At 41.9% G+C, this 26,859-nt stretch overlaps 1 protein-coding gene across 2 annotated transcripts in view; it reads right to left on the bottom strand.

Annotated features, from left to right (window-relative positions):
- SLC12A2 (solute carrier family 12 member 2) overlaps positions 1-26,859 on the bottom strand; it is a 908,845-nt gene that overhangs the window by 530,847 nt on the left and 351,139 nt on the right. For both annotated transcript variants that reach the window (XM_069625621.1, XM_069625620.1), the window contains exon 12: positions 10,679-10,802. In XM_069625621.1, the coding sequence (XP_069481722.1) occupies positions 10,679-10,802 (124 nt within the window). The remainder of the gene's footprint in view (positions 1-10,678; positions 10,803-26,859) is intronic.

The raw sequence follows: 26,859 nt of genomic DNA, 5'->3' as shown, positions 1-26,859 counted from the left end.
TGTACGAACCAGGCCTCCTGTGACTGAGCACCATTTTGCACTCTTTGCAGGTGACTTGGTTCGCGCGCGCCTTAGGTCCGTTACCATGAATGGTAAATAACCGCCACACCGAAGACTCGCGCTGAGTGCTGGTAGTAGGGACTTCCACTACCTCATTCTCGTCACCCTCTTCATCCTCCTCTGCATCCTCACTCCTGTTCCCCTCTTCAGGCCCTTGGGGAGGTGGTGGTGGAGAGGGTGGAGGTGGTGCTGAGGCACATGTAGCACCAGGTGGCAGTAGTGCAGCCATGGATGCCATCAGCTTTCAGAAATAAATCTGGAAAATTGGCAGCAGAAAGGCACTGTGTTCTGTAAAATAGCCAGAAACACAATGAGGATGAGCTCTGGGGTGTGGCCTTTTATAGGGGTGCTTGTGCGCGGTTCGCGGACACCCGCGCTGTCCGCGGACAGTTCGGAGACCAAAAAAGGTTCAAAAAGTCCCAAAAAGTATGTAGAAAGTCAGGATTACTGTCTGGGACTTGTGCTATGGTGATTTATTATTGATAAATATTGTGGATTGCCTGAAAAGGTAGTTTTAAATTGTTCGGGGACACAAACAGTGTCCGCAGTCAGAACACACGCTCAGCGTGGGCACGGTCACATGATAGCTTGGCGAACATGTCCGCAGGACACCAAATGCACGGGAACTGTTTTGCGCATGCGCGTTGGTGTTCTATGGACACTGTTCAGGTCCTGAAACTAATTCAAAGTGCGACACAAGCGAAACCAACAGTTACGAACAGGCGTTTGTTCTTAGAACAGTTTTAATCCGCTTGCGAACAATACAGACAGGCATAGCGTCCTCAGGACACCCCCATTTTGTTTATTTACGAACATTTCTGGATATTGCCTGTGTTCTTAAAACAGTTTCAACTCGCCTGCGAACAATACGGACAGACAGTGTCCTGAGGACACCCCCATTTTGTTTATTTAGGAACATCCCGGAACACTTGATGTGTTCTTAGAACAATTTCAACCTGCCTACGAACAGCACGGACAGGTCTAGCGTCCTCAAGACACCCTCATTTTGTTTATTTACGAACTTTTGAGGACACCGCGTGTGTTAGTTTGATTACGGACATCTCGGACACCGAATGTGTTCTTAGAACAGTTTCAACTTGCTTGCCAACAGTACGGACAGGTAAAGTGTCCTTAGAACACCTCCATTTTCGTTTCTTTACGGACATTCCGGACACCCGCGCTGTCCGCGGACATCTGAACTGCTTTTTAAAAAAAAAAAATTAATTAGGACACAATATATTAATTTTACTTTATTATATATGGATGTTAAATTTATGACAGAGAAGGTGAAGCAGAAACAGACAAACGGGAGAATTGGGGGTTTCAAGAGGATTGGTATGAGGTGAAGAAGGGATGGAAGTCTCATCAAAACGTTTTGGTTCATGGAGAGGGTTTGGGGATATTTGACTGGGATATGGTGAGGGGGACAGGTACATGTGGGACAATGGTATCTAGTTTTTAGTGCTCCTCCACAAAGTTTTTTAAATTGTTGAAATTTTCCATGAGTAGGTCAATTCTTTCTTCCATGTGCTGGGGAGTCTTATCCAATATTTCTTTTTGTTTACAATTTGCAATGTTTGTATGGTTAAATGTATATACAATAATATTTATTAATTGGTTTATATAGAAAAGTGGCTACCATTAGGTTCACTATCTTCAGACATTTCCTCACATGGGAAAAGCTCCTCTAGCCACTCCAGAGTACTAGACATTTCTGTGAGAAAGAATATAATATCACTTTTTTGTATCGAATACAGAAAGTTTAGAAATATACGAGTAAAATGCAGTGCACTTACTAGCTTCTGGTAAGGTGTGTTCTTACTGGTCTGTAGATCTGCTGTTGCTCTTAGTTGTGGAGTTTCTGTGAGGTAATTGTATTGGAAGCCTATGTTTCTTCTTTTGGTATTTTCCATTTTAGAACATATTGTATTTAAATGAAGGGTTGATGTGTTATATATATGGGTTACACTTCTTATTTATTACTACATATAATGTGTGTGCGCTGGTTTGTGAATTTGTGCAATGTTCATAGGTTATGATATAACAATTAAACATACCCCCCCCCCCAGACTTTTTGGGTAGTGTTGCTGTTGTCCGCACATGTCCACGGACATTAGAAGAGTTTGCGGACATGAAATTCAGTAGAAGGGGTTCAGTATGTTCCATGTTACATGTACATGAAGTCAGATATTATTGCTAATCTGTGCTACTAAAAACCTATAAAATTCAGTAAATAAACTTTGATAAAGGGACGTTATGGTTCCAAGTAAAACCGAAAAACCCCTGAAATTCGCCAGTTATGGTAAGTTAAGCAACCATAACTCACGCCACCACGGTGCACTGCTAAGACTAACATCCAGGACATCAAAGATGACATCACAAATGTCATTGATGACATCACGTGCATTTACATTTCATGAAGTCTGTACATGGGATTCTTATTGTAATGTTAAAAGTAATGTCATGGATCATTGGAATAAATATCATGAGGTACGCAGTGCATTAAGCAATGAATTAATCCAAATAGTATTGTATTATGATTTTGTTTCCAATATACTAAGGTACACATGTAGTAACATAGGCATAGTTTGCAGGAGACATGGAGATGCAATATTAATAATCTCGCAATGTTAGGTACTAAAATTATAAATGCTTTATTAGAGTTTTGCATACTGTGAAACATTTAATAAGTACCTAATAAAACTCTAACTACATTATTGCATTACCGCACACAAAACACAGACAGACAACTACACATACACATACAAATATGAGCATATACAGGGAAAGTGAAGTAACCTAACTGATTATCTTCATGCACAGAAATGATTGCTCTGCTTCAAAGCTACTACTTCCCTATGTATAACTATCACATATTGTGACTAGGCCCCAAGTAAAGTAGTGTACGTGCAATGTGTACAAATATGACCATATCCAAGGAAAGTACAGTAATAAAAAAACAGAACTATAAGACAGTGTTGATAACCTTACTAATCATCTTCATACATAGAAAGCATTGCTTTCTTCCAAGTCTGTGTTTTCCCCTTTGTATACGTTTCATATTCTTTGAGTGGCCTAAGTGAATTACTGTTAGAACATATTTGAAGTATAAGTCTACAAATATAGTACTTTTTGTAGACTTTAGTTACTGGCCTAGCTATATCAGTAAAGGAGAAAAGAGTGAGCCAGACATGGGATGTCATCAGTGATGTCATCAATGACATGTGTGATGTCATCTTTGATGTCCTGGGTGTTAGTCTTAGCAGTGCACCGGTGTGGCGCGAGTTATGGTTGCTTAGCTTACCATAACTGGCGAATTTCAGGGGTTTTTCGGTTTTACTTGGAACCATAACGTCCCTTTAACCAAGTTTTTTTGCTGAATATATTACATGGACGCGCTAGCGTCCATGTAGTTATGGTTAAGTTGGCGTTTCCATAGGAAGAGCATTTTTTGGGTGGCTTATAACTTCGCTCCCTCTGGACGAATCCTCACCAATGTTTGCAAAAAAAGTATATGGCCCACTCTGAATTTGTGTGCAAAGTTTGGAGAGGTTTGGCCCAGGAGGGGCAAAGTTATAGGGGTGGGGGTACCAAAACTTGTTTTTTCCCATAGACATAATGGGGAAAAAACTTTGCGCACGTCTACAGCCAAAACCGCTGGACGGATTTACACCAAATCTGCGGCAGGAGCGGGGGCTTGGTCCCGAAGGCGGGCTTTTGCAAATTTGGTGTAAATCCGTCCAGTATTTGTTTTTTAAAATTAACAAAATGTAAGGCAAAAAAATTTGTGATATCTCTGTTCGCTCCGCAGACGGACTTCCCGTTTCGCTCCGCGGACAGTGCCCTGATTGGCCGAGCGGTTTGCGTGATGTCCGCGGACATGCAACGTGTTTCCTGATTGGACGGCGTGGTGCATGAAGCGCGTCAAATTTTCTGTGGCGCCCACCATCTTGCATTCGCGGACGAGCCCGGACAGCGTGGTGAAACTTGGATTAAAAATTGTATTTAGTGGAGTGTGTTGGTGTGCAAGAGTGTTTGGGGAGGGTGGGGGAGTATGAGATAGGTTCAATGTTCTGTTTTTTTTTATGTGCTAGATGCTTTTGTTGTGTTCGATTTTTCTGCGGACAACACGGCTGTTCTGAAATGTTCGTAAATAAACAGAATGGATTCGGTGTCAAGTTGAAAGTGTTCTAAGAAGACTCGTGGGGTCCTGGAATGTTCGCAGGGGGTGCCCTGAAGACGTTGTCTGTATTGTTCGTTGTCAAGCTGAAAGTGTTCTAAGAACACTTGCGGTGTCCTGAAATGTTCGTACATAAAGAAAATGGGGGTGTTCTGAGGACGTTGTCCGTATTGTTCGCTGACAAGTTGAATGCGTTCTAATGTTTGAAAATAAACAAAATGGGGGTGTTCTGAGGACGTTCTTCGTATTGTGTGCCTGGTTAGCTGTATCCAATGAGGGAATGGCACAGAGAATGAAGTTGAAATGGTAGAAGGGCTGTCTAACAGTTATGCGGTCTGCGGACAGGGTGTGCTACATCCGGGGTTTTCCAGCAAATCCAGCATGGAAAGACGACTGTAGGGATCAGCCAATCAGATGTTGAGGGTGTGGATTTGTGTTCAAGGAGACTGTGTGTAGTGAAGATGGCAGAAGTGGAGAAAGTCAGGGTGTTGGTGCTCGGAGATATGTTTGTGCATGGTTTACAATAGTATGCTCAATGCAGGCATGTTGCAAAGAATTTTGATGTTAAAGGAGTGGAGGTGGTGTGGAGCACTGTGCCTGATTACAGTTTTTGAAGATATGGGCAGGATCAACAGTCCCCATGTGGTAGTTTTGGGTTCTAGGTCATTTGGTCGAAAACCAACTGATCGAATGCCATTTGATAGAGAGTCAAATGGCCGATTTTTTTAAAAAATTTTTTATGGGGGGGGTTCCTCCTAAACCCCCCTTTTTCTGTATTCATTTTTTTTAAGCAAACAAAAATAAAAAAATATATAAATAAATAAAAAAATTCGACCATTTTTTTTGCGACCATTTGACTTTCGATCAAATGGTCATTCGATCTTTTTTTTTTTAAGACCATTTGACCGGACAGCGTAGTTTTGCACTTTGGTGCTTTCCATTTGGGCTATGCCAGTGCCCCTACTTTGTTGGCAGATTTGGAACACTTGGTTCAAGCAGTAATGAACATCCTTCCAAATGCCAAAGTTATTTTTTCTGGATTAGTACCTAGGGCAATATGGGATAATAGTTCCGTTTTTTTGTCCTCAGCAAAATAATGCTAGGTGTGTAATCAACCGAGGCATGTGTGCCTTCATGCTTAGAGCTGGTATGTTCTTCTGTAATAATGAGAAAATAGATTCCAGTAATGCTGTTTATTTTAAAGAAGATGGCATTTTCTTATCTTTTATGGAAAATGCCATACTGTTTTGGAATGTAAGGGTTGCTTTGGAGAAGGTTATGTGAAGATTTTAGGAGTAAAGTAAAAAGAAAAATACAAAATAACAGATGTCTGTCAAGCATCTGCAAAACCCCCCCAAAAAAACGGCTCTTTTCAGAGCCAACCTCAAAGGGGAAATGGGGCACACTAGTTAAATTTACATTCACCACGCTCAGATTTTCGATATGTCCGCGGACATCGAAATCACTAGCTAGGGGTTCAGTATGTTCTATGTTACATGTATATAAAGTCAGGGATATTATGGTTAAGTTATGCTACTAAAAACATATGAAATTCAGTAAAACAACTTTGTTAAAGGGACGTTCTGGTTCAAAGTAAAACCGAAAAACCCCTGAAATTCGGCAGTTATGGTAAGATAAGCAACCATAACTCGCGCCACCTTGCACTGCTAACAGTAACACCCAGGACATCAAAGATGACATCACAAATGCTTATCTTACCATAACTGCCGAATTTCAGGGCTTTTTCGGTTTTACTTTGAACCATAATGTCCCTTTTAACAAAGTTTTTTCACTGAATATATATATATATCTATATCTTCGAGGCACTGATTAACATCAGGCTAGGCGAGTAGCACTCTCCATATCCATGGAAATAAACAAATCTGGAAGCCAAATGATAATTTGGTAAAAATGTTAACTTCTTCATTAATGCCTTACAACTTGGCAAAAAGGTTTAAAAAGCCATCAGTATGTGACACTCCCAAAGTGCATAGTAAAGGTGCGCGTTGGGGACGAAATGCTGTAAAATATCCAATGCAATTACGTAATAAAGTCCGATCGCAATAAAGTGCATAGTGCAAGAGTCATAGTACCAACCCAGTCATGTGTTGATTAATACCAGCATTACATTTCTGCATTAAATTTCTAATGCCTAGTGCATTTATCTATCTATGCTTCAATGCATCCCCATACGTTGTTTGCGCTTATGATTCGACAGTTTACAAGAATACTCTACACCCACTGTTAAAAAGAAATCGAATATCATACGTGTGTAAAACCTGAAATGAAAAACCACCACCTATGGAGTAAAAAGTTTGTACAAAAAAGATTAAAAGTGATATAAAAAAAGAGATTAAAATTACTGTGCTGCCTTTAACTCATTACAAATAAATGAGCATATTGCGATACTTTCATACTCGCCATATAAGAATAAAAGATGGAACATTTATCTTGCCATATATGCTTACTGAAACCTGGGAATGGAGGAGAAACAAGGGGGAGAGGGAAGGAGAAGAATTGAATTAAAGAATTGTCAATCATTGGCCTAAAAATGTATAGAGTTCGTCTATGTTGTGTCCATTGGGAAATTTACTTTCGAAGTCCAAGATACATTGGGTCTCTTTTTGTCGCAGGATTTTCTCTTCATCTCCTCCTCTGGGTCCTGTCTCTATTTTATGGATCCCAAAGCTCTCCATACTTCGTGACAATCTGCAAAATGTTTGGCCATAGGATAATTTACATCACTATTGATTATTGCCCGTACATGCTGTTGAATATGTGTCTTTAATTTGCATTTGGTGCTGCCTATGTACCACTTGTCACACGCACAAGTAAGCACAGGATGTTTGAAGGAGCCTCGGGTCTTGGCATATTTGCAGATACTGCAACGAGTACATTTAAAAAAAAAAACTCTTATTGGATAACCAACTTGTCTTGTTGCTGTCTTCCTCTTGGGTCATATAGCTTTGAACCAAGGCATCCCTTATGGATCGATTTCTTCTGAAGGTTATCTTAGGGCTAATATGGAGGTTTCTGTGGAGATCATGATCCACCATTAGGATTTTCCAATGATTCTTTAAAATACGCCTGATCATTGGTGCCTGAGTATCAAAAGTTAAAATCAACCGAGTATTATCATTTTCGATTTTCATCTTGTCCTTATGCTCAGTTCCTGCTATAAGGCTGGATCGTTCTTTAACTCTGGCCTTGAAATATGCTCTCTCAATGATTCTGGATATTTTTGCCTAGCAAAACCATGAGCTGTGATTCTGCTCTCTGCATTGTAGGATTCTGATATATATATATATGGGTAAGGATATAGATTAGGTTGAGGGAAAGTGGGAGGGTTGCGGGGGGTTTCAGAGTGAAAACAGGCTAAGACAATTAGATAAAATATGATTAGGTCAAATCGAGTCAAAACTTTATTGGATACTCGTTTTTTACTGATTTCATTTTATAGCTCTACAGCTCACATTACCCTTCTTAAGATAGGCCTGGCTGCTCAGTCACACTACCAACTTGTGTTGTTCAGGCCTATATTAAAAAGTCTGTTACCTAACAATAGAGAACTCTTGTGTAGTCCCCACACCAGTTGGACTGCACCAATTCCTACCTAAAACAATCCTGGACCTCAAACGCTTAGGAATGTTTTTCAGGCCTTTGTGGTGATTAATCCCTTTAACTGCGATCTTCAGAGGATTTCCTCTCTGAGGGAGTTTTAGGGCAGTTTTCCTAATGTCCACTTGAGGCAAGACTTCATAAAACTATTCCAATGGTATACAGGTCCCCAACTCTTAGTATCAGTCTGTACTGCTCATGGAACCTTGGTAGAGTGGCAGAGCAGTCAGGTTTATTATAAGAGGAAGATGTGGGCTGAAAGTAAGTACACTGAACCCTGTTTGTAATGCAATTCAAAGAAACACAAATAAAATGTATATACAATATATATTTACACAAGAGGCTTTAAAATACTCAGCACATTAAACCAAAACACACATGATTACTTGTAGATACTTTTCAAAGGCCACTGCTTAGTTTGTAGCTGCTTGCGGTTACAATTGTTAAAGCGTTTGACATTTATGACTATTCTCCCATATCAGTACTAGCGTACACTCGCCTAAAACAGAAGAAATACAGTAATTGTATTTATTTGGCAAAACCACAAAGTCTTTTGGGAAGGAAAAAAGTTGGTTAGTCAATCAGTAGCAGAGCTTAAGGTTTTAGAGACAGTTTTGGACGCCAACTAATTATTTTAAAGTCCGTTTCCCAACTGGCAGCAAAAGTCAGTTCGGAGAGGGCTTAAAGTCTTACGAAGCAAGGAAACCGCAAAGGTTCCTGAGGATACTTCTAGTCCCTACAAAAGGATACTTGAAGACAGTGGAGACCCTGTGAAAGTACTCGTAAAAAGGGATACAAGCAGCAGTTTGAGTCAGATTTGAGGGTGGACAATCTGGACACCACTTTGTTCACTCCCAATACTCTGGAGCGGCTTCTTTGTTTAAGGTTAGCAATACCTTTCCACCCCACAGTACCTTAGGTTAGACAAACTGTTCATTGCTGGATTCTCCTCTGGACAGCAGCGGTGGTCCAGATATCCGGATTCCACGCTCTGGTGACGAGAGGGTGGACTCTGAAGTGGAAGTCTGTTGCAGTCTCGAGAGGACCGCCAGCACGGATTTCCTCAACATCTTTGGTCAGTCTGCAGCAGTGGTCTCTTCACTGTTGCAAATGGTCTGCCATCGTCTCTGGTCGTCTTTTCGATTACTTCCGTTTCCAGTGGTCTACTTGCCTTTCACCTCTGGAACCTCACCTTTTATTCAGTTTCAGCACAAACTCCTCTGCAATCGCTCAGCAGTTTACAGAAAGGGGCGAGTGGCTGTCCAGTCAGGACAGGCAGACCCTCAGTGGGAGCTGGTTCCACTCAGGCAGACAAAAAGCAGTGGAGTGAACAACTCCTCCCCCACTTCGTGCCTGCTCAGACACACTGGAGTCTAGGTAGAGACACCCAAGGGCTCCTTGGAAAGGCAAAAACACACACACACACACACACACGTCCCCCTCCCAGAATGGAAGGGCTAACAAAGAACAACCACGCTAAAAATGGTGAAAACAAGTACGAAGCCACCAAGTTAGAACATTGGTGACCGTATTGTGAACAACCGAGACTATGAATGCAGTCTGCAGTAAAAAACACCACACTAGTTGTCAGAACATGTCCACTGCCACCAGCCATATCTAGGTCGTCTATGTGACTAAAATGTCACAGGAGCAAAGGGAAGGGGTATATTAGGTATCCCCTTAGTACTCCACATAAGGTGGTGTGTGCTAATCTCTCATAGAATATGTTTTAGGAGGGATACAAAGTATCTCTCTATCCTTAAGAACTGTAGTTACTCGAGGTTAAAGAAATAATCCAAAAGATTCCCAGTAACACTGCCCATAAGGAGATGTGTGCTGCAAAAGTTCAAAACAGATGCCTTTAAAGACATATGGAGGAAAGTGGAGTCCATAGTAAAGGTAAATCACAGACGAGAGTTCCAAAAGTCAGAGCAAATCAGAATGTTTGGAAAAAGACTCCACTCATTCAGGACTGAAAGAAAAAGATACAGAAGTCCAGCAAAAAGAGCTGGGGTCTCACTAGGAGAGCGGATGAAGCATAAAAATTATACATCTCCCCAACAGTAGAGGATAGGGATTTAGACACATCAACCTAGGGCGAGTTTAGACTTCCTCTCCGTCAAGGACTTGCTAGTCATTGACTGTCAGGAGCCACAGTAGTTGACTTCATGCTCCTTACCGAGAGACTTCAAGGTATATCCTGTGCAGATCTGTGATCTTTGAATCACAGTCCGCAGACCTCAAGCCCAGTTTTCAGGGTAGACCTATTTGAAGAAATAGTAACTAAGTAAGAATCGCTGAGGCTAGTCAAACCGTTCCAAAGCATGCTGTGCGTCTGGAAAAACTGAGGCAACAAGTGCAGTGGGTGCTATTTATACCGTCAACGTCACATCCGAGTGCGGGATGGAAGCCTCCGAGAGACATCGACCCGATGATGGACAGAACCTATGGCTGTTGAAAAGTTTCAGAAACTGCAAGCAGAATATCAGTACATCGAAGATGAGGAATCCGTGGGAGGACAATCCGTTAGAAAGAATTTTATGAACACATCTAAATGTGCATGCATAGATTGCACAAACTGCACAGCTAGACAATATTTTCTTAGAGAGTTTGAAAAAAAAACCAGCACAGTATCACCATTTTAACTGGTTAAAACACTAGCAAATTTGAGACTATTTTCATTTAACAAGCACATCTAAATAAACATCAAATCTATTTATAATTTATATATAGCATTTTGACATTTGCTTTCAGTGAACGGTTTTAACAGTGGATAAAATGAATATGAATAGCACATTAAGTATAGTGCAAGTTACCAACCGATTAAGATGAATGCAAGTGCAATGAAAAATGTAAGAAGATAACCACGCAGTGGTTCATTGTTCTTCCCATATCCTTTTCCAAACAACTCAAGCCCTGGATAGATCTTGTCATTACACAATGCCTGAGGGGAAATACAAAATATAAACTAGTTAGTAGAAATCTTTTTTCAAATGTATTTTTTACACCACTCAGATAAACATTACTTGTAACTTCGCTAATGACAATTTATTCTATACCGTGAAAATTACATGATGAACGCGATTTACCAATAATAATCTTGCTAGCGCTCAAAAATCTTTAGAATTGCATGCTCTGCATATTCCTCCACTTAGTCAATTTGTAATACTCCAGACCAAACACTATTTCAAAAGTAAATGCAGGTGTCACCGGGGGCATTCCCGTCAAGAGTATACATACCCTGTGTGTGCAGGTACCCATATGTTTAGCAGGTTGGCTTTGGATTAATGTGGCATGATTACCTGCACTCTCCTCTGTTTCCTGTAAATCTTCTAGGGTTGTTTGGATGCACCCAATTCAAAAAAAGAGCTAGACACCAGAAAGACTATTACGGGATGAGTAACGTTTAGTCTTCTGGGGCTTGGGAATATGGTATAGTTTTATTCTTTGCGTAGAGTAGTGAAAAGTGGTATCCTTTCGAGGTGGAATGTTGGAGAAAGAAAGACAGTTACACAGAACTAAGTGAGCCTCCTGGGAATGTACAAGTGTATCTTTACACTAGGGTTTTGTGAGCATATGCACAGATTCCTGCATATACTCTCTATGGCAGTGTTCTTCAAACTGTGGGGTGCACCCCAATGGTGAGGCATGGCGCAAATCCATCAGCTTGAATATCAACAGACCACCAATTAGAGTTTATCGCAGGTGTTGTGGCAAGCACTGCCTTATTGTCCGGGCACTCCAACGAAATAAACACTGCGTGGTGCTGCATTTATTTCTTGAAAGATACACACGGCTGAAATGCAAAATTAAAAGTCTGAGCTTGACGTAACGGAGCTGATAAACACAGATTGGCTGTTAATCGGCTCTCCTACGACAAGCACTGGCTTTGCATTTGCCTTCTTTCTATAAAAGAGTGCTCCAGATAAAGAAAGTAAACAACGCAGAAAGGTCCAAGGCAGGTTTACTTTCTTTTGCAGACTGAAGCAGACGCGTTAACCCCTTGCCTCTCCCAGTGACATGTTCCATCCAGAAGGATTGCTGTGGGTTAAGGAGCATGTAAACATTTTTCAAACTAACAGGTCCAACATAAATTAGGTAAAGCTGAAGACCGCAATGAGGTAGGTGGAAAGAAGCACAGAATGAGGAGAGAGGAGAAAAACACGGGAAGGAAAACAAGGGTCCTAGAAAATAATGACATGTTCGATAGCTGAGAAGAGAGCAGAAGGAGAGTTAAAGCGTTTGAGAACAGGCGAGAGACACCCATAGAATGGACAGGAGAGGAAAGGAGGAAGAGACCACATTAAGAGGGGATGGAGGGAAACTTATAGGAGGGGAAGGATTGAGGCAGAATAGGCAGGATTGAGGGAGACAGAGTGCCAGAATTTGAACTTTCATTCGGGATTGATGTATCCCTGGATGTATCCCTGGCTTTGTATATTACTGTTGTGTCATTACTTATGGTTTTAGCAGGAAAGGCTACCTATGTATTATACCAATAGCCATCCTAGTTCTATGTAAACATGACACATTTCTGATTGAGCACCCCATCCATCCGAGTGTCTCATTTCAGCCAACATTAAAATATGCCAATTATAAAATTATACAGGAGTATATATCTGTGGAATTAATATTTGAAGATAACCACTCATTTTGATGCATCATTTACTTGATTGCATATATCCATTGTAATGTGCACAACCTCTTATGTTAAAACTCTTTTTCAAATGATTTATATATGTATATTATTTGGAATAATCTCTGGCAAGTTCATGATTGTAGTAGATAAACATGCATCATTAAGACAGTCATATATAATGTTTTTCTTTTTATAGAAATTAAATGGAAATGAATTTTTGCCCTTGATGAAGAGTGATACTTACTCGAAACGCATTGGCCCATTTGCAACTGATAAAGATGTACATTGTTTCTTACAATTATAACTTGTCAAATGGTATATTTGCTATATTTAAAATGTACTCCATGTTATAGGGTGACAACAAATTACTGAATGAATACCCTATATTGTTTTTTCCAATACAGGACAGTCTATACAGTTTATTCCGTCTTTGATGAGGATTCTGATATTAGACTTGTGCCCTATTAATACTACTTTAGGCTTCGGCCATTTAAAAGTGTGCAGGGGACGCAGGTTTCCTAATTAGGAATCCTTTTCTTTGATAATTGCTACCTTGGCAGACTTGTCTGGGCTGAGGCTTCTTACAATAGAAATTCTGGGACACCAACCTGTGAAGTGGAGAAGTGGCAATAAACATTCAAACTGGGAAACCCCCATCCACACCCTGGGCTGAAATGACAGTTGGTTTTAGCTGAGAAAAAAAATAGGCCAAGTGAAGGACAAATGCCCGCCCAATTTGTTTCCAAAGACTGTTATTAATAAAATGTTAAGACTTATCTTTGCAACAGGACTTCGGAAAAATGTAAAGAGTTAAGTTTAAATGTAATTGTGGTTTTTAGTTTAAGACGTGGTAGCTTTCACTGCCATGTTGGGAACAGAAATGGCAGAGAAGTGGACATTCTGAGGAAAGTGTACATGGTGCCATTGTGAAATTTAATACTGATATGCCTTATTATAATCTATAAACATGTATAGAGTTATAGAATTTTAGGCCGAAAATTTCTCACTCAAAACGACGAACAAAACAAGGTCCTACAACTGTGAGAATTGGACTGCCATGCTCTACATACAATATGTAATCTGCCCATGTGATTTGTTAAGATGCCACAACTGTAAAAATTTGCCATTTATGTCAAAACTGGGTTGTGGCAAAATTAACTGTGGGAGGTTCTGTACATAGTAAACCCACATCATAAATCGGACGTCATGTCTCTAAGAGTCCAATCAGTTAAGAAGGCGGTAACAATACCCCCTGACCAATCCAGTTGTCTAGGGGCGTACTCAGCTTAGCCTGCCCAACCATATAATTGTGACGTCAACATGCTTTACATAAAGGGTGGCTGACAGGACTCTAGACAGACTCTCTCCTGAATTTCCAGCGCCTGCGTTCCTGATCTTCTACATCCATCTTGCCAGATTCTACTGCCAGGCCAAAGCATAGCTGACCCATCACAGCAAGGCCTTGATCTAGAAATCCCACTAAAATCCCATTAATCAGGGGGAAAAGCTGTGGTACCTTTAGCATCCTGTGACCAGACCGGCTTGCTGCCCACTAACTGCATCCAGCTGTACCTGTGCCAGCCAGTGACCAGAATTGCCCAGCTATTTGCTGTAAGGAGCGCCCGGCGTGCGGTGACCAGACCTGATTGTTCCAAAATACCAAAACTCAAGAGTGGACTGAGTATTTCCCATCCTATAGAAACACACAGCCTACCCATTCTGACCCTTTTATCTTTATTCCACTCTAAGCCATACTATCCATGCCTTGGTAATTTGTCCTACTGTCAGATTTCTTTGTGCATCTTGTCTGCTTTCCTAGTTTTAGCGCCATTCTTTCATTCACCCCAGTTATACAAATATCTTATGTATGACTTATGGGGGGACAGTTTGAACCACACATTCTTTCTGAGTCTGTCTAAACAGCACAGGGAAAGCAAACCCCAAGCAAAACCCAATGTTCCACTCTACTGAATGACTCAAGGTTATTCTAGGTAGGCAAGACTAATGGCAGACTTATTCTGCACAGGCTACTCATACAATTATCCTAACAGGAATAATCTGGTGAAACCAACATTACTTTTGGGAAGAGGCATCACCAAATCACAGGCCAGTAAAATACCCTCACATCTAATTTCTATTAGAATGGCAAAACTGTTTTTAAGGAAAGGAAGATGTTAACCATACTTTTGGGAATAGTGCATCACACATCCAAGATAAGTAGGAACTTTTGTTACTGTTCACTCAGAGTTAAAGTTACCAACCAACCAACTCTTTTACAAGTAAGTAACTTTTAAACACGTATTCTCTTTTCTGGGCAAAAGGCGCAATCCCAACAAAGTCTTTCCCTGGTTCTTGAAGCATGAGTGTTCAGTGGCAGAAGGAGCGTCACTACGATCTAGTGACCAACAGGGTCAGAATAGGTTCTAAAGTAGCAAAAGTCAGAGTTCATTAGGAAGACGGGGCAAACAGGTGAGTACTTCTAGAGTTGGAAGAGGGTCCGGGGCTTCGTAGAAGACACCGTAGCAGGATTCTAGCAGTGGGACTGGACCCACTCAATAAGAGGCCTCCCCATCACAGAAAACACCCCACACCTACACAGAAATCCTAAAAGACCAAAAGTAAGTGCATTCCCAAGCCAACAACAGTACCTCAGCATTAAAGAAGATTTTGCAGCAGGAGGAATTCAGGATCTGCAGCCAAATACCCAGTCAGTGGATTCCTTGCTGTGGTGACTGAAAACAAGACCTCAGAAGGAACTTTGCAGCAGGGATCAATGGAGAAGGCTCTAGGCAAGGTTGTCCTCACAGCTGAATGTGGTTCTGCGGATTTGGTGCCTTTTACAGGAGAACAGAAGACAGAAAGTCGCAGTTGAATTCTCATTGCTACAATGGTCCAGCACTCTGTCGAGGGGACTTTTCGGGCTCGATTCGCGTCTCTGGAGATACACCAGGATGCCCACGAATTTTCTGTGAGATTCGGAAGACCATGCACCGCACAATGGCTCGAGGTCCCAGGGTATTGGGGTATTGCAGCCCAGCAAGGTCGCACCAACATGTGGGATGGCTCAAAATGCAGGTCTTCTTGAGTCTAGTGGGTCTCACCAGGGTCTGGGTCGTCCTCCGAATCCCCAGGTCAATTGGAAGGGCTACAGCAGGCTCAGGTTACACAGCAGGTTCTCCGGTCGCTGGAAATAGTCTCAGCAGCTTTTCCTTAATCATCCTCTTCGGTTTCAGTTCCAGTGGTCGACTGGTCTTAAGCTTCCAGGTTCGCAGTATTTAACAGGAATTACAACACAACTGCTGCATTCTCTCCCTGCATTTTACAAGAAGGGGAGGCTTGGCTGTCGAATCAGGACAGCCAGCCCCCCACTGGGAGTTGTCCCCATTCAGGCAAAGAGGAAGACAAAGGGCTGCAGACTTTTGGACTTCTCCCTCGCTTCCTGCCTTCACAGACTGACTGGAGCATGGGCGGGTAGTGCAGGGAACACCCGCTGGAGATAAAAATCACACAAAGGAATTTCCCACCCTGGATGTCAGGGGAAGGAACAAGAAAGGACAAGAAACAAAATGTCAAAATAAATAAATAAATAAATAAATAAATAAATAAATAAAAGAGGACAGGGCCATTTTGGGAAAATGAGCACCCTTAGGTGCCTTTACTGCAGGTGTGAACCCAGCTCGCGGTAAAGGTGCACCAAATTAATGCAAGGTATCACTGCCACCAGCCATTGAAGGTAAGCTTGTCCCTGTAACAGAATTGTTACAGTGTTCCTGTGAAAGGGGATACGTTGCATCTTCCCCATCAATCCACATAAGGTGTGCTTGTTTCACATAACAAAATGTAAAAGGGATTCAAAGATCCTTTCTACTCTTGTTAACTGTAGTTCTCTCAAGTTTAGGCAGAGAAAGTTAAAAGGGGAGCCCCTAGGGCAACCCAGCAACAACAGGCACTTATTGCCAAAAAGTTGTTAAAGCGGGTAACTTTAGAAAGAAACTATGGAGAGTCTAAAAAATGATACCCATAAAAAGAGTAAAAGATTGAGGCTGTGGAAAAAGGTTTGCACTCAGAGGTATTAAGGAAAAATATCCCACCAGTAAAGCAAAAAGTTCTAGGGTGGACACAGGTCAGAAAGATAACCATTTCTATGAAAATCTTACCCAACACTCCTGGGCCGTTGAACTGACCAGTGAAGCCCTGCTGCTGTGCTGAAACTCCTTTTTTCAAATCGACAAGAGAAGCTCCGGAAGGGACTTCTTCCCCCTTGGTTTAGTGGGGCCAACTAACCCAGAGACGAACTCCAATGGACCACCTTCCCTGAATGGCTGTACTTCTTTGTTGCTGCAGGAACTGCATGCCAGGGGTCGAGAAATCTGTACTCAAGTGCAACGTCTGATCTGGCCAGAAGCTCCAGGAGTCTCCCCAGGACACTCCAGAAGCAGGATGACCAGAGTTCGAGTCCCCTCACCAGAGTGCAGGAATCAATGAGTGACCCAACCGGTATCCAAGATAGGCAGTGGTGTTGTTTACCTCGCGCTGAAACAGCAAAGTGCAGATGATCTGAAAAGAGCCCGTAGCGGTCGCCAACCTCCGAATTACTGCTGCAGGAGACCCCAGACGTCCTCCCGCTTGTACCCACAATGGAGGCCCAGAGGCCCAGGAACCCAGGGTCTGCATCGCTGCAACCAGACAGAAGCCAGCTGAACCACTATTCTTCTAACCAAAGGTACTGTTCTGACTTTGAGTACTTACCTCAGTGTCTGTAGCTTTGCTCTTCTCAGTTGAGACTTGCAGTAGCTGCTTTGCTAGAGTTGATTTCAGCTCTACCCTTCACAAGTGTAACAGCTTGTGAACCTACAATAACTTTTCTTCAACAAACTCTCTACCTTTGTGCAAGACTGATCTAAGAAGTGCCTCAGCTCCATAGACTTTGCTCCAATTGACTTTGACTGTACTGGCTCCCTGCAGACTCTTCTAGTCCACTTGACTGACATTTACTGTCCCTCAGAGGTGATAACTTAGTTTTTAACTATTATTGCTGGGAAACATTTTTATCTAGACTTCATTTGAAGATTTAAGTGCTCACATGCTCTGAGAACCCGTTTAACCTTTTTCCTTCCCTTAACCTTACCTTTCTACCAACCTCAGAATCTACAAAGTGCACTAGTGCTATATAAATGCAATACTGTCCTAGTTAGTGTAGTTACCTCAGGATGTAGGAAGTGTGTGAGAAGCATCTCTAAAGAGTATCTACTAACTTTGCGTTGATCCTGGAAAAGTATTTTTAAGTGGATTTGATTGCTACATATATTGCCCTTTTAAAAGAATGCTTATTTAAAAAGGTATTATCCGAATTGTTAGTTTACAATTGTTCGAATAATAGGGGTCCTAATTGACCTTCTGCACAATTGACCGTATGGTCATTTTAATATATATTATGGGTTGGTGTAATAATGATATAAGGGGATTGGGAGGGGATTTGGGGTGGGGATTGGATTGGGTGGGGGCCGAGGGGGGTTTCCCCTCGCATATATATCCTAATTGACCGTTTAAATTCGGTCAATTGTGCAGAAGGTCAATTGTTATTCGAACAACTGACATTCTAACAATTCGTATACCTCCATTTAAAAACTACTGTTAAATAGTTATTTATAACAAAAACCGTAAGTGTTACTTGGCTACTTGTATTGGTGGATTTCACCGCTACAGCTCACATTTACCCATCTTGATATAGGCCTGGCTGCTCAGTCACACTACCAACTTGTGTAGTACAAGCCTATACCAAAAGGTGGGTTACCCAATACCAAGAGGACAAGGGTTGTGTAATCTCCCACAGGGTTACTACATCAATTCTTCCCTAACACTTCCAGCCTTCGACTGAACTAGAGGAACGCGCTGCTACAGAGATTTATCATTTCTATGCTTCATCCACTCCAAGTGATACCCCCAGCACTTTCTGCTGGACCCTTTTCTTTAATCCTGCCTTATTTCAGATCCTTATTTCACTATTTCACCTTATTTCACGCCTTATTAAAAGAGCCTTATTTCACTCGTTCATTCCTCTGTCTTTTCTAACTCTATTCTTTGTATTTTAGGTGTCCTATGGAGTTTATTTGTTCTCCATAACTCTTAAAGGAGTCTGTTTTACTATTGCGGCCCACAGCTCCTTATAGGCAGTGACTCCATAACATTATAAGGATGCGTTTAAGGTTGCAGAGATTAGAAAGTTACTGATTCTACTATGTTAATTCAAGACGGTTATCTTCTAGGTCAGGTTAGTGGAGTGTGTTTTCAGATCTCAGCTGCCCAAGATTTGGAGAAGGTAGGGTGTTCTACAGTTGGGTGCACTAGAGGTAATTGTTACAACTAATAGTCTACTTTCAGTTATGTCCGAAAACAATCTTTTAGAGGAAGCAATAAGAACATAAGCAGTCTGCCAACTGGACACAAGTGAGAGAACGAGGAATTCTGGTTTCAATGCAAATATCTGGTTTCCCTCACAAATTGCCTGCTGTCACTATGAGAAGCACCTACACTGGTCTGTAATAATAATGCAACACAACTACATTTCTACATCCGGTCTGATCAATTGGCAATGTTTACATACATGAAATATATGCAAGTGGTACACGCACATCTTAAAATAATGTTGAATACAAATTACTCAACCCCCTCCTCATGGTTACAGCTATAGTGTTAGCAGGGGGCAAAATGGGAATAAGGCAAGTTAACTGCTGCTGCCGATGTATCTCCAATCCCTTGGACTAGAATGCCATTCAAATATGGCAAAATCACAAGTGAAGTTTGTAAACGCTGCCTGGGCATAAACACCTCCGTTGAATAAAGGCAGATGGAGAAGGTTCTTGGAATCTTTGTTTGTCCATGAAGTAACCAAATTTTAAACAAATGGAGAAATTACTTTATTTTTGTTTGTCGACAAACAAAAATTCCTACTTGCTTTTTGCACTTTTTTTTATAATGCGAGGGGGGTGGCGTTGAGACCCCCGCAAGCCTCCTCATCTCCCTACCTTAACTAATACCCTTAGCCCACCCTATATTTTAATAAAAATGTACCAACATGTTGAAAAGAAAATCAGCCCACAAAATGTGGTAATTTCTTCCTGGTTTTTTTGGGGGATTCAGTAATTTAAGGATACCAGAATCTTTGGCTGTACATTCTGACAGAGTACTGTATAAGGGCAACCCTAGACATTCATGTGTGGGAAGCAACAACATTCATAGTAACTGCACAATGCAGGAGCCTTTCATAACAAATGAAGTGGTACATACTGTTTAAATCATTCCTGCTTGAGTAATTATTCAAAAGTACCCAACACTCCAAGGAGTAAAACTGAGCAATGGATCGGGCGTTACAGCACAATGTCACCTTTGTGGGTGTGGTTTAGACGATGGGTTCGCCAGCTTGCGTTTAAGGCAATTTAAATTGTTAACTCAGTAGAGTTGGTTCGACTGTACAATCCAAAGATGGCTGAATGGTTATCTTTACAGGACACCTTTACAGCTGTGAAACACGATGTACCTTTGGCACACAGTTTGTGTTCACACCTTTATGGTTTTTGGTATCCTTTCACAGGTCACTTGCGCATTCAGATTTACTCTTCACCATTTTAACTTCTCTATGATCTATTCCATGTGCACCTTTTGGGCGGCCACAGACCTCTGAAATGTTGGGCTAAGGAGGAAAATGAGTGCTTGCTTCTCATAATTTTAATGCCACCTGTGGGAACTCTCTGCTTGACTTGAGCATAGGCGCGTATTTAATATTGTAAAATGATACATCATTTTTAACCTTTCCTTCTCTGTAGGAAAACCCCAAATTTTTGCATGCAGTGTACTTGAAGATAAAAGTGATTGCTGAACACAGTGCATGTGTGTATTGATTAGAAATAACTAATGTGAAGGGCCACCAATAAAGTAAATGAGGTTTTCCCGTTTTGGATAATAAAGAGTATTTTGGGAAGATACAAATGACCAAAGAGCTTTATATCTGTCATATATGTCTCTGAGAGTTGTATGAGAATCACTTAATAGCTAAAGCATGCTGGGATTGGTACGCATTTTCTTTTTTATAAAGTCACTGTAATAATGCTTTTGTAAATATCAAGTATATATAAAAGTGTGGCCATCAAAGACTTTAGCTGTCATAGTGGAATTACTAGCTCATTACTCAGTGCTGTACATCAGACAGGCAACAAAATTGGCTTTATATTTAAAAAATGAAAACCAGTAAATTGAAAATGAATTCAAAATAAACTGCGATAAAATGCTGCTCCTCTAGCAATCTGCCACCCTGGGCCTAGTCAGCCCTTGTTGTAAATAAGTTCATGAGCATCTCTCCTAAAACGTTATAATCTGAGAGATTGGCACAACCACCTAATGTGGAGTGCCAAAGGGATGCTTAGTATCCCCCTGCTCTCTGCTCCTGTGACTTTTTATGTCACATAGACAATCTCCTAGTTATGGCTGGTGGCAGTGGACGTGTTCTACCAAGTGATTTTCTACTGCAGGCTAGGTCCATAGCCTTGGTAGTACACAATAGGGGCATCAAAGTACTAACATCGGGCCTCCCTTCTTTTTTGACATTTCTAGCATGGTTGTCCTTGGTCAGCCCTTCTACCATTCTCAGATGGAGGCCTGTGTGAGTGTTTTGCCTTTGATGTAAACCCTTGGGTGTCCCCGCGCCTTGGATCCATAGTGTCTAGGCAGGAAATAGGGGATGAGTTTTCCACCCCCCTGTACTTTGTCAGCCAGAGTGCCTGAATGAGAAGCTCCCACTGGGGGTCTGGCTGTCCCGTTTGGACAGCCAAACGCCCCTTTCTGTAAACTGCTGATGAAGATTACAGACGAGTGAGTGCGTATAAAACGTGAGGCTCCTGGAGTGAAAAGCAAGTCGACCACTGGAAGCTGAAGTAACCAAAGACGACGACGACCAGAGATGCCTGCAGACCCTTTGCAATACTGTGAAGCAAACACTGATATCCTGACCCGGTTTTCTGTGTGAGAGGGGAACTCCGAAGAGGACAGCTGCTTCCCTTTGACTGCTGGGAACAACCAGTCCCAAACAGAACTTTGATTCAAGCCATCCCCAGAGGTCCGGTGAGTTTCCAGAGCTGTGAAACCCCAATGGCAGGAGACCTGCTGCACATTCCGAGTGCATCGTTGTGGAAAGGCTAAAGTCGTGCAAGTCTTTGTTGAGCCCTGAAGGACACTCCAGATATCTAATCCAACTCGCCCAGAACCTCTCAGCAGAATGTGGGACTGTGAGAAGCAAAGAAGATTGACCAGGCGAATCACGTCCTTTGTTTGTGCTGCAGAAAAGGAGCCAAAACCACAGGGTGACCAGAGAAGTTGCTGAAATTTGTGCCAGAAGTCCTTCCTCGAGACTGCTGGTGAGAGATCCTTTCCATTGTCCTGGATTCCTTGGTCTGATGACAAGACAGAGGTCGGGTCCAGCACCCCCACATCGAGGAGAATCTAGCCACAATTTTGTCTTCTAACCCAAGGACCTGTGGGAAAAAAGGTATTGCTTACCTTGGTCCGTAAAGTCGCTCCAGAGCGTTGGAGTGCACATTGAGGGGTCCATCGTACCCCCCCCCTCTTAACTCAGACTCAAGCTGCTGCTTGCGTCCCTTTAGCGAGTCCTTAATAGGGTCTCCAACATTGGTTTAAACTTGCTACATCATGAAGACAAGAAACTTTAAAGTATTCACAGGAACTTTTCGTATTCCGCTGCTTGTCAAGACTTTGAGCCCTCTATGAACTGCCTTTCGCTAGGGTTGCGTTTTGGAACAAAAGACTTCCTGTGCGAAGAAACCACCTCTAGAACCTTAAGCCTTGCTAGTATAACGCTAACCAACCCTTTTCCTTCCCAAAGGTCACGCTCATATGTGTACGTCTTCACCGTATTTCTGCAAAGATTTCACGCGTGCATGTCATTACCGATGATACGATAGAACTGTCATTACTGTCAAAAGCTGTAACAAATGTGAGACGCGAGCTACTACAAACTAAGCAGTGGCCTTTGAAAAGTATTCTAAATTATTCCTAAGTGTTTGGGTTTACTGTGCTAAGTATTAAAAAAGCGCATCATGTGTAAAAATAAATCTATATTTTAATATACATTTAAAAGTGTTTCTTTCAATTGCATTACTAGCTAGGTTCACTGTACTTACCTACAGCTCACATCTTCCTCTTAAGATAAGACTGACTGCTCTGCCACTTTACCAAGGTCTCTGAGTAGTACAGAATTGGGGAGGGAATCTACAAAACACTGGGATAACTTACTAAAATCTTACTTCCAAGGGACACTTTAGGAAAAGTCCCCTAACACATGTGACGCAGATGGATTGAAACGCGGAAGTATGCAGCCTCCAAGTCCAGTGAAGACAGGAATCTCCCTGTTGAAGTTGCAGAAGGAAGTGTTGCAGAACAACCATTCTGAATGTATTCATGGACAAATTTGTTAAATAGACCAAGTTCTTTATCAAGCCTCCAACCGCCTGACTTCTTCCATATCAAAAAATACCTGGAATACACACCATGTCCCCACTGAGTGTGAGGAACACGTTCTATGGATCCTTTGTATAGGAGCACAAGGACTTTGCATTGAAGCATAGACAGGTGTGGTTCTATCTTTTTGGATGGAGAAACGTTGGGAGATGGCTGTGCTGGATTAAGGACAGTACCTTCTTGCCTGTGGTGATGTTTGACCACTCGGTGAGGAAATGAGAAAGACTCCCTCCCAAAGGGGATTTCAGCTCACCATATGGTGAGGCCCGCTTACCGACTTGACCATGTCTGGGAGTAGTCACATTGCCGCTGGTTGCCCCTATAAGACTGGTGCATGTTCCTGTAGGTCTCTCCATATGTTTCGGGTAAAAAAACGAATGCTGAATGCGCATTCGGCATGGGAAAGAAAACAAACTCCATAATGCTCCATGAGATTGAAGGCAGGGGACAAAGTAAAGAAAATAAAAAGAACCAAGCGGTACCATCTCCGACCTATGTTAGTGGGATGGAACCGACGCCACAGGTTAGAGTGGAGTCGGCAGCAGTCACAGAAGTGCGACTCTGAAATGGTGACGTAGGGGGATGCAGGAGAAAGTGATCTAGGTGATCAGTGAGGGACACATTTTCGAATTAGAGATTTTCAGATTTGGTAGTTTGCGGGGCGCAGTAATCACGTCGATCCGTCTCCGGATGGATACGTGTTAGATAGATAAGACTGTGGGATGTTTTTACCCATGCATCCAAGCCCTACCATAAAACTGTCCAGTACTGGCATGGAAAACATCATGATGGCCAGAACTCCCCAGAGAGTGCACAGGGAAAACATGAAGAATAGGCTGCCACCCATTTTTGCCTATGTTGTGAGCACAGGAGGGCACTGCCTAAAACCACCAGTGGGCTACACACACAGTAGCCTGAAACCATTGGGAATGGCAATGCTGATTGCCAAAAAAGCAACTCAGAACTGTGGGGAATTCATTTTCTTAATCCCAAAAATGGTTGCATTACCAGTACTCACCACTATCAGAAAGCCAGCGTTTCAAAACCACCATACGTTTGTGTAAAACTGCACAAATGAAACAAAACCAGACCAAGGAAAGACTTGCTAAGAGGTGGATACAATGTAAAACTATATTCTGAAATGACTTGAAGTAATTATTTAATGTATATGTAAAAATTGTCCGTTTGATTTGAATGTAGAAAACTGGGAACAAAAAGTGACATTTAGCTGAAACCTGGCTTAATGAAACTGGATTCTGCCTGACAACTACCCCAGACAGGAGTTGAAACCTGCTCAGCCACTCCCCTTGCCAAAAGGAGTTGTCACCTCTCTGATTAGATTAGGGGTGGAGCAGCTGGGGACTACAGGGAGTTGAACAAAGGCCTGTCCTGGACTCAGGCAAATGTTATATTGGGGGGCCGTAAAGTGGCTTCCTCTGAGGGGAAACTGGGAGGGGCAGTGCCTCTACTAGCGGCTGAGCTTGGGGGAAGTGGATAAACCAGTTATTCCACCATGTGATGTGGGAAGCCACACCCCTTTTTGACCAGAGCATAATTTTAAAAAGATAGATAACTCATAGTGCGGACTTGTCAGAATTATATAAGTAATCTCATTATTTTTGTGATTTTTCTGTGAACATTTTGAGAGGCGTTAGGACCCTGTGGTGTATTCTGGGGGGTTGCTAGCGGAAAATAGGGTCTCACTCCAAATGTGTGCATGTTAAAAATCTGACACTTCATCAATTAATGTCCATACTCCTTGCGCACATGTGCGTAATTTTGGGTAAATGTCCGATATTGCAAAACCAGTTAAAAAGCGCAAAATGTTGTCATTTTTTAATGCAAGCCCCCAGGAAGATCAGAAGCGGACAAGCATGGACCATAAGGAATATATCATGTGCACATGTAATTTCAACAAATTGTATATCTGGGAAGGATGTATTTGAATCAAATATAGATTTGTGGGCAAACTAACCAGGGGAGGATCCTCTGACCCATAAACAGACTTCATGACGACAATCCATTTCCTTCCCCCAATCATGGGAGAGGGGAGAATTGGGCCAATGATAAGTAGAGAGGGGCAGGCTTAGCTAGGCCCTGGCACACACCCATTTTCAAAACACATAAAAAGAGACTGCTGAGACAGGTAGAGACATTCAATTCCATTTGCTGCGGAGCATGCTGACCAACGACTTCCAGAGACCCAGACTTCAAATCCATCAATCTCCAAAGACCAGAACTTTACTTCAGAACTTAAAGCAAGGGCCTAAACCCACAAACTGAGAACTCTTCTCAGCAGGCCTCAGCAACCTTAAAATCATTTGCAACTATTCCAGCAAGCTGTTTGAATTCTTTTGCCAAGAACAATTGCCAGAGACCAGACCAAGATCCAGAGTGACCCAGACCGCTGTGAGCAGAACCAGAGAGCTGACCCAGATCACTGAAGTGCCGAGACCAGAACCGGAGTCCAGTCCAAAACCTGACCAGATCCGTGGCGAGGCCTATTTCAAATTTATATTGTGGGTACCTAGCAGAACTGTGCAGAACCAATCTCTTAGTTAAAATAATCTAATCCAAACTATTTTAACCTAAGTAGAACTGCCTCCTAGAAATCGTATCATCTGTCATTTTTAAAGCTGCACAACTGTCACCTGTCAATTCTGCAGCTGCAAGCTGTCACCTGTCATTTTGAGTTTACTTTAAATCCGAAAAACTACCTTTATTTAATCGTCTGTATCTCTGGAACCGGTTGGGCTAGGAACGAAATTCAACTTTCATCTGAAAGCTTAGAATCTAGACTTTACAACGAACCTACTCCTTATACTTTTGCCACAATCACGATTCACGCACTCGCGAATTTACCGCGATCTGGGCTCAATTTCTCCACTGGTCAAAATAGCAGCTCCATTCTTTCTTTTGTTAAAATTTGTTGCAACTTGGTAATAACTCAGAGCATTGCTAAAGTGAGCCTGAACGAATACCAACACGCATCTCCCACTCACCCTGAATCTCAAGAGGGAATTAAAATCATTGGCACATTTTCCCATCCATTGCCATCACATTTAAAAAGCATTTTGGGCCTGTGTTTCAAACTCCTGCCTGTTTCCTCTAAGCTTGCTGGGGGGGGGGACTGAATTTCGTATTGTATTTAATTGCATTCCTGAGAACTGTGTGCTCCTCTTTCCATCTCCTTCCATTTCGTACATTGCATAGGGGAGGGGGGTGAATTGCCAGAGAAAAAGTGATTATCTTATCTTTTGCTAAAATCATATCAAGTATTTCTGTACTGCATTTTATTCCTCATTGCTTTTCCCTTGAAATCATAAAAGTATTTTTGCTACTTTATCCATCCTACACCAACTCCTCATTGATTATAAAGAAGTGTGCTAGTGTCAGATTACCCCTTGTTGATTAACTTTATATTTATAAGGGCGATATCGATTATTAATTTATTATAAAAGCGTGGTATCTATATTTTGTTTTATTTCTCAAATAAACCTTTTAAACTTGCAAAACAGAACTATTTATTGGCTCAGTGGGGTCAGGGGGATTCTAAGAGAGGGGTGTTATATAGGGGTAGTCATCCAGAACTCATGAACTGGACATAAAGATATATCAATAAGGGTTTCCAATCAGTATCCCAGACTAGGCATTGACTTAGCTGTAGCGTTGAATTGAATCCTCTTACAAGACTGATCGATAAGACTGTCTACTGTTGGATTTTGAAAGACTTTCATGAACAAAAGTACTCCCATCGTTGCTGAAGTGTACCCAAAGATTGTGCAGTGGTAGCCTTGATGACCTGGAGTGCGTCAACCTTTTTGCCCAAAGAGAT

This window comes from Ambystoma mexicanum, chromosome 6p, assembly GCF_040938575.1.
Source record: "Ambystoma mexicanum isolate Mex_15411 chromosome 6p, UKY_AmexF1_1, whole genome shotgun sequence".
Classification (NCBI taxonomy): domain Eukaryota; kingdom Metazoa; phylum Chordata; class Amphibia; order Caudata; family Ambystomatidae; genus Ambystoma; species Ambystoma mexicanum.
The sequence above is the reverse complement of the archived record's forward strand: the minus strand, read 5'-3'. Positions and strand labels throughout refer to the sequence as shown.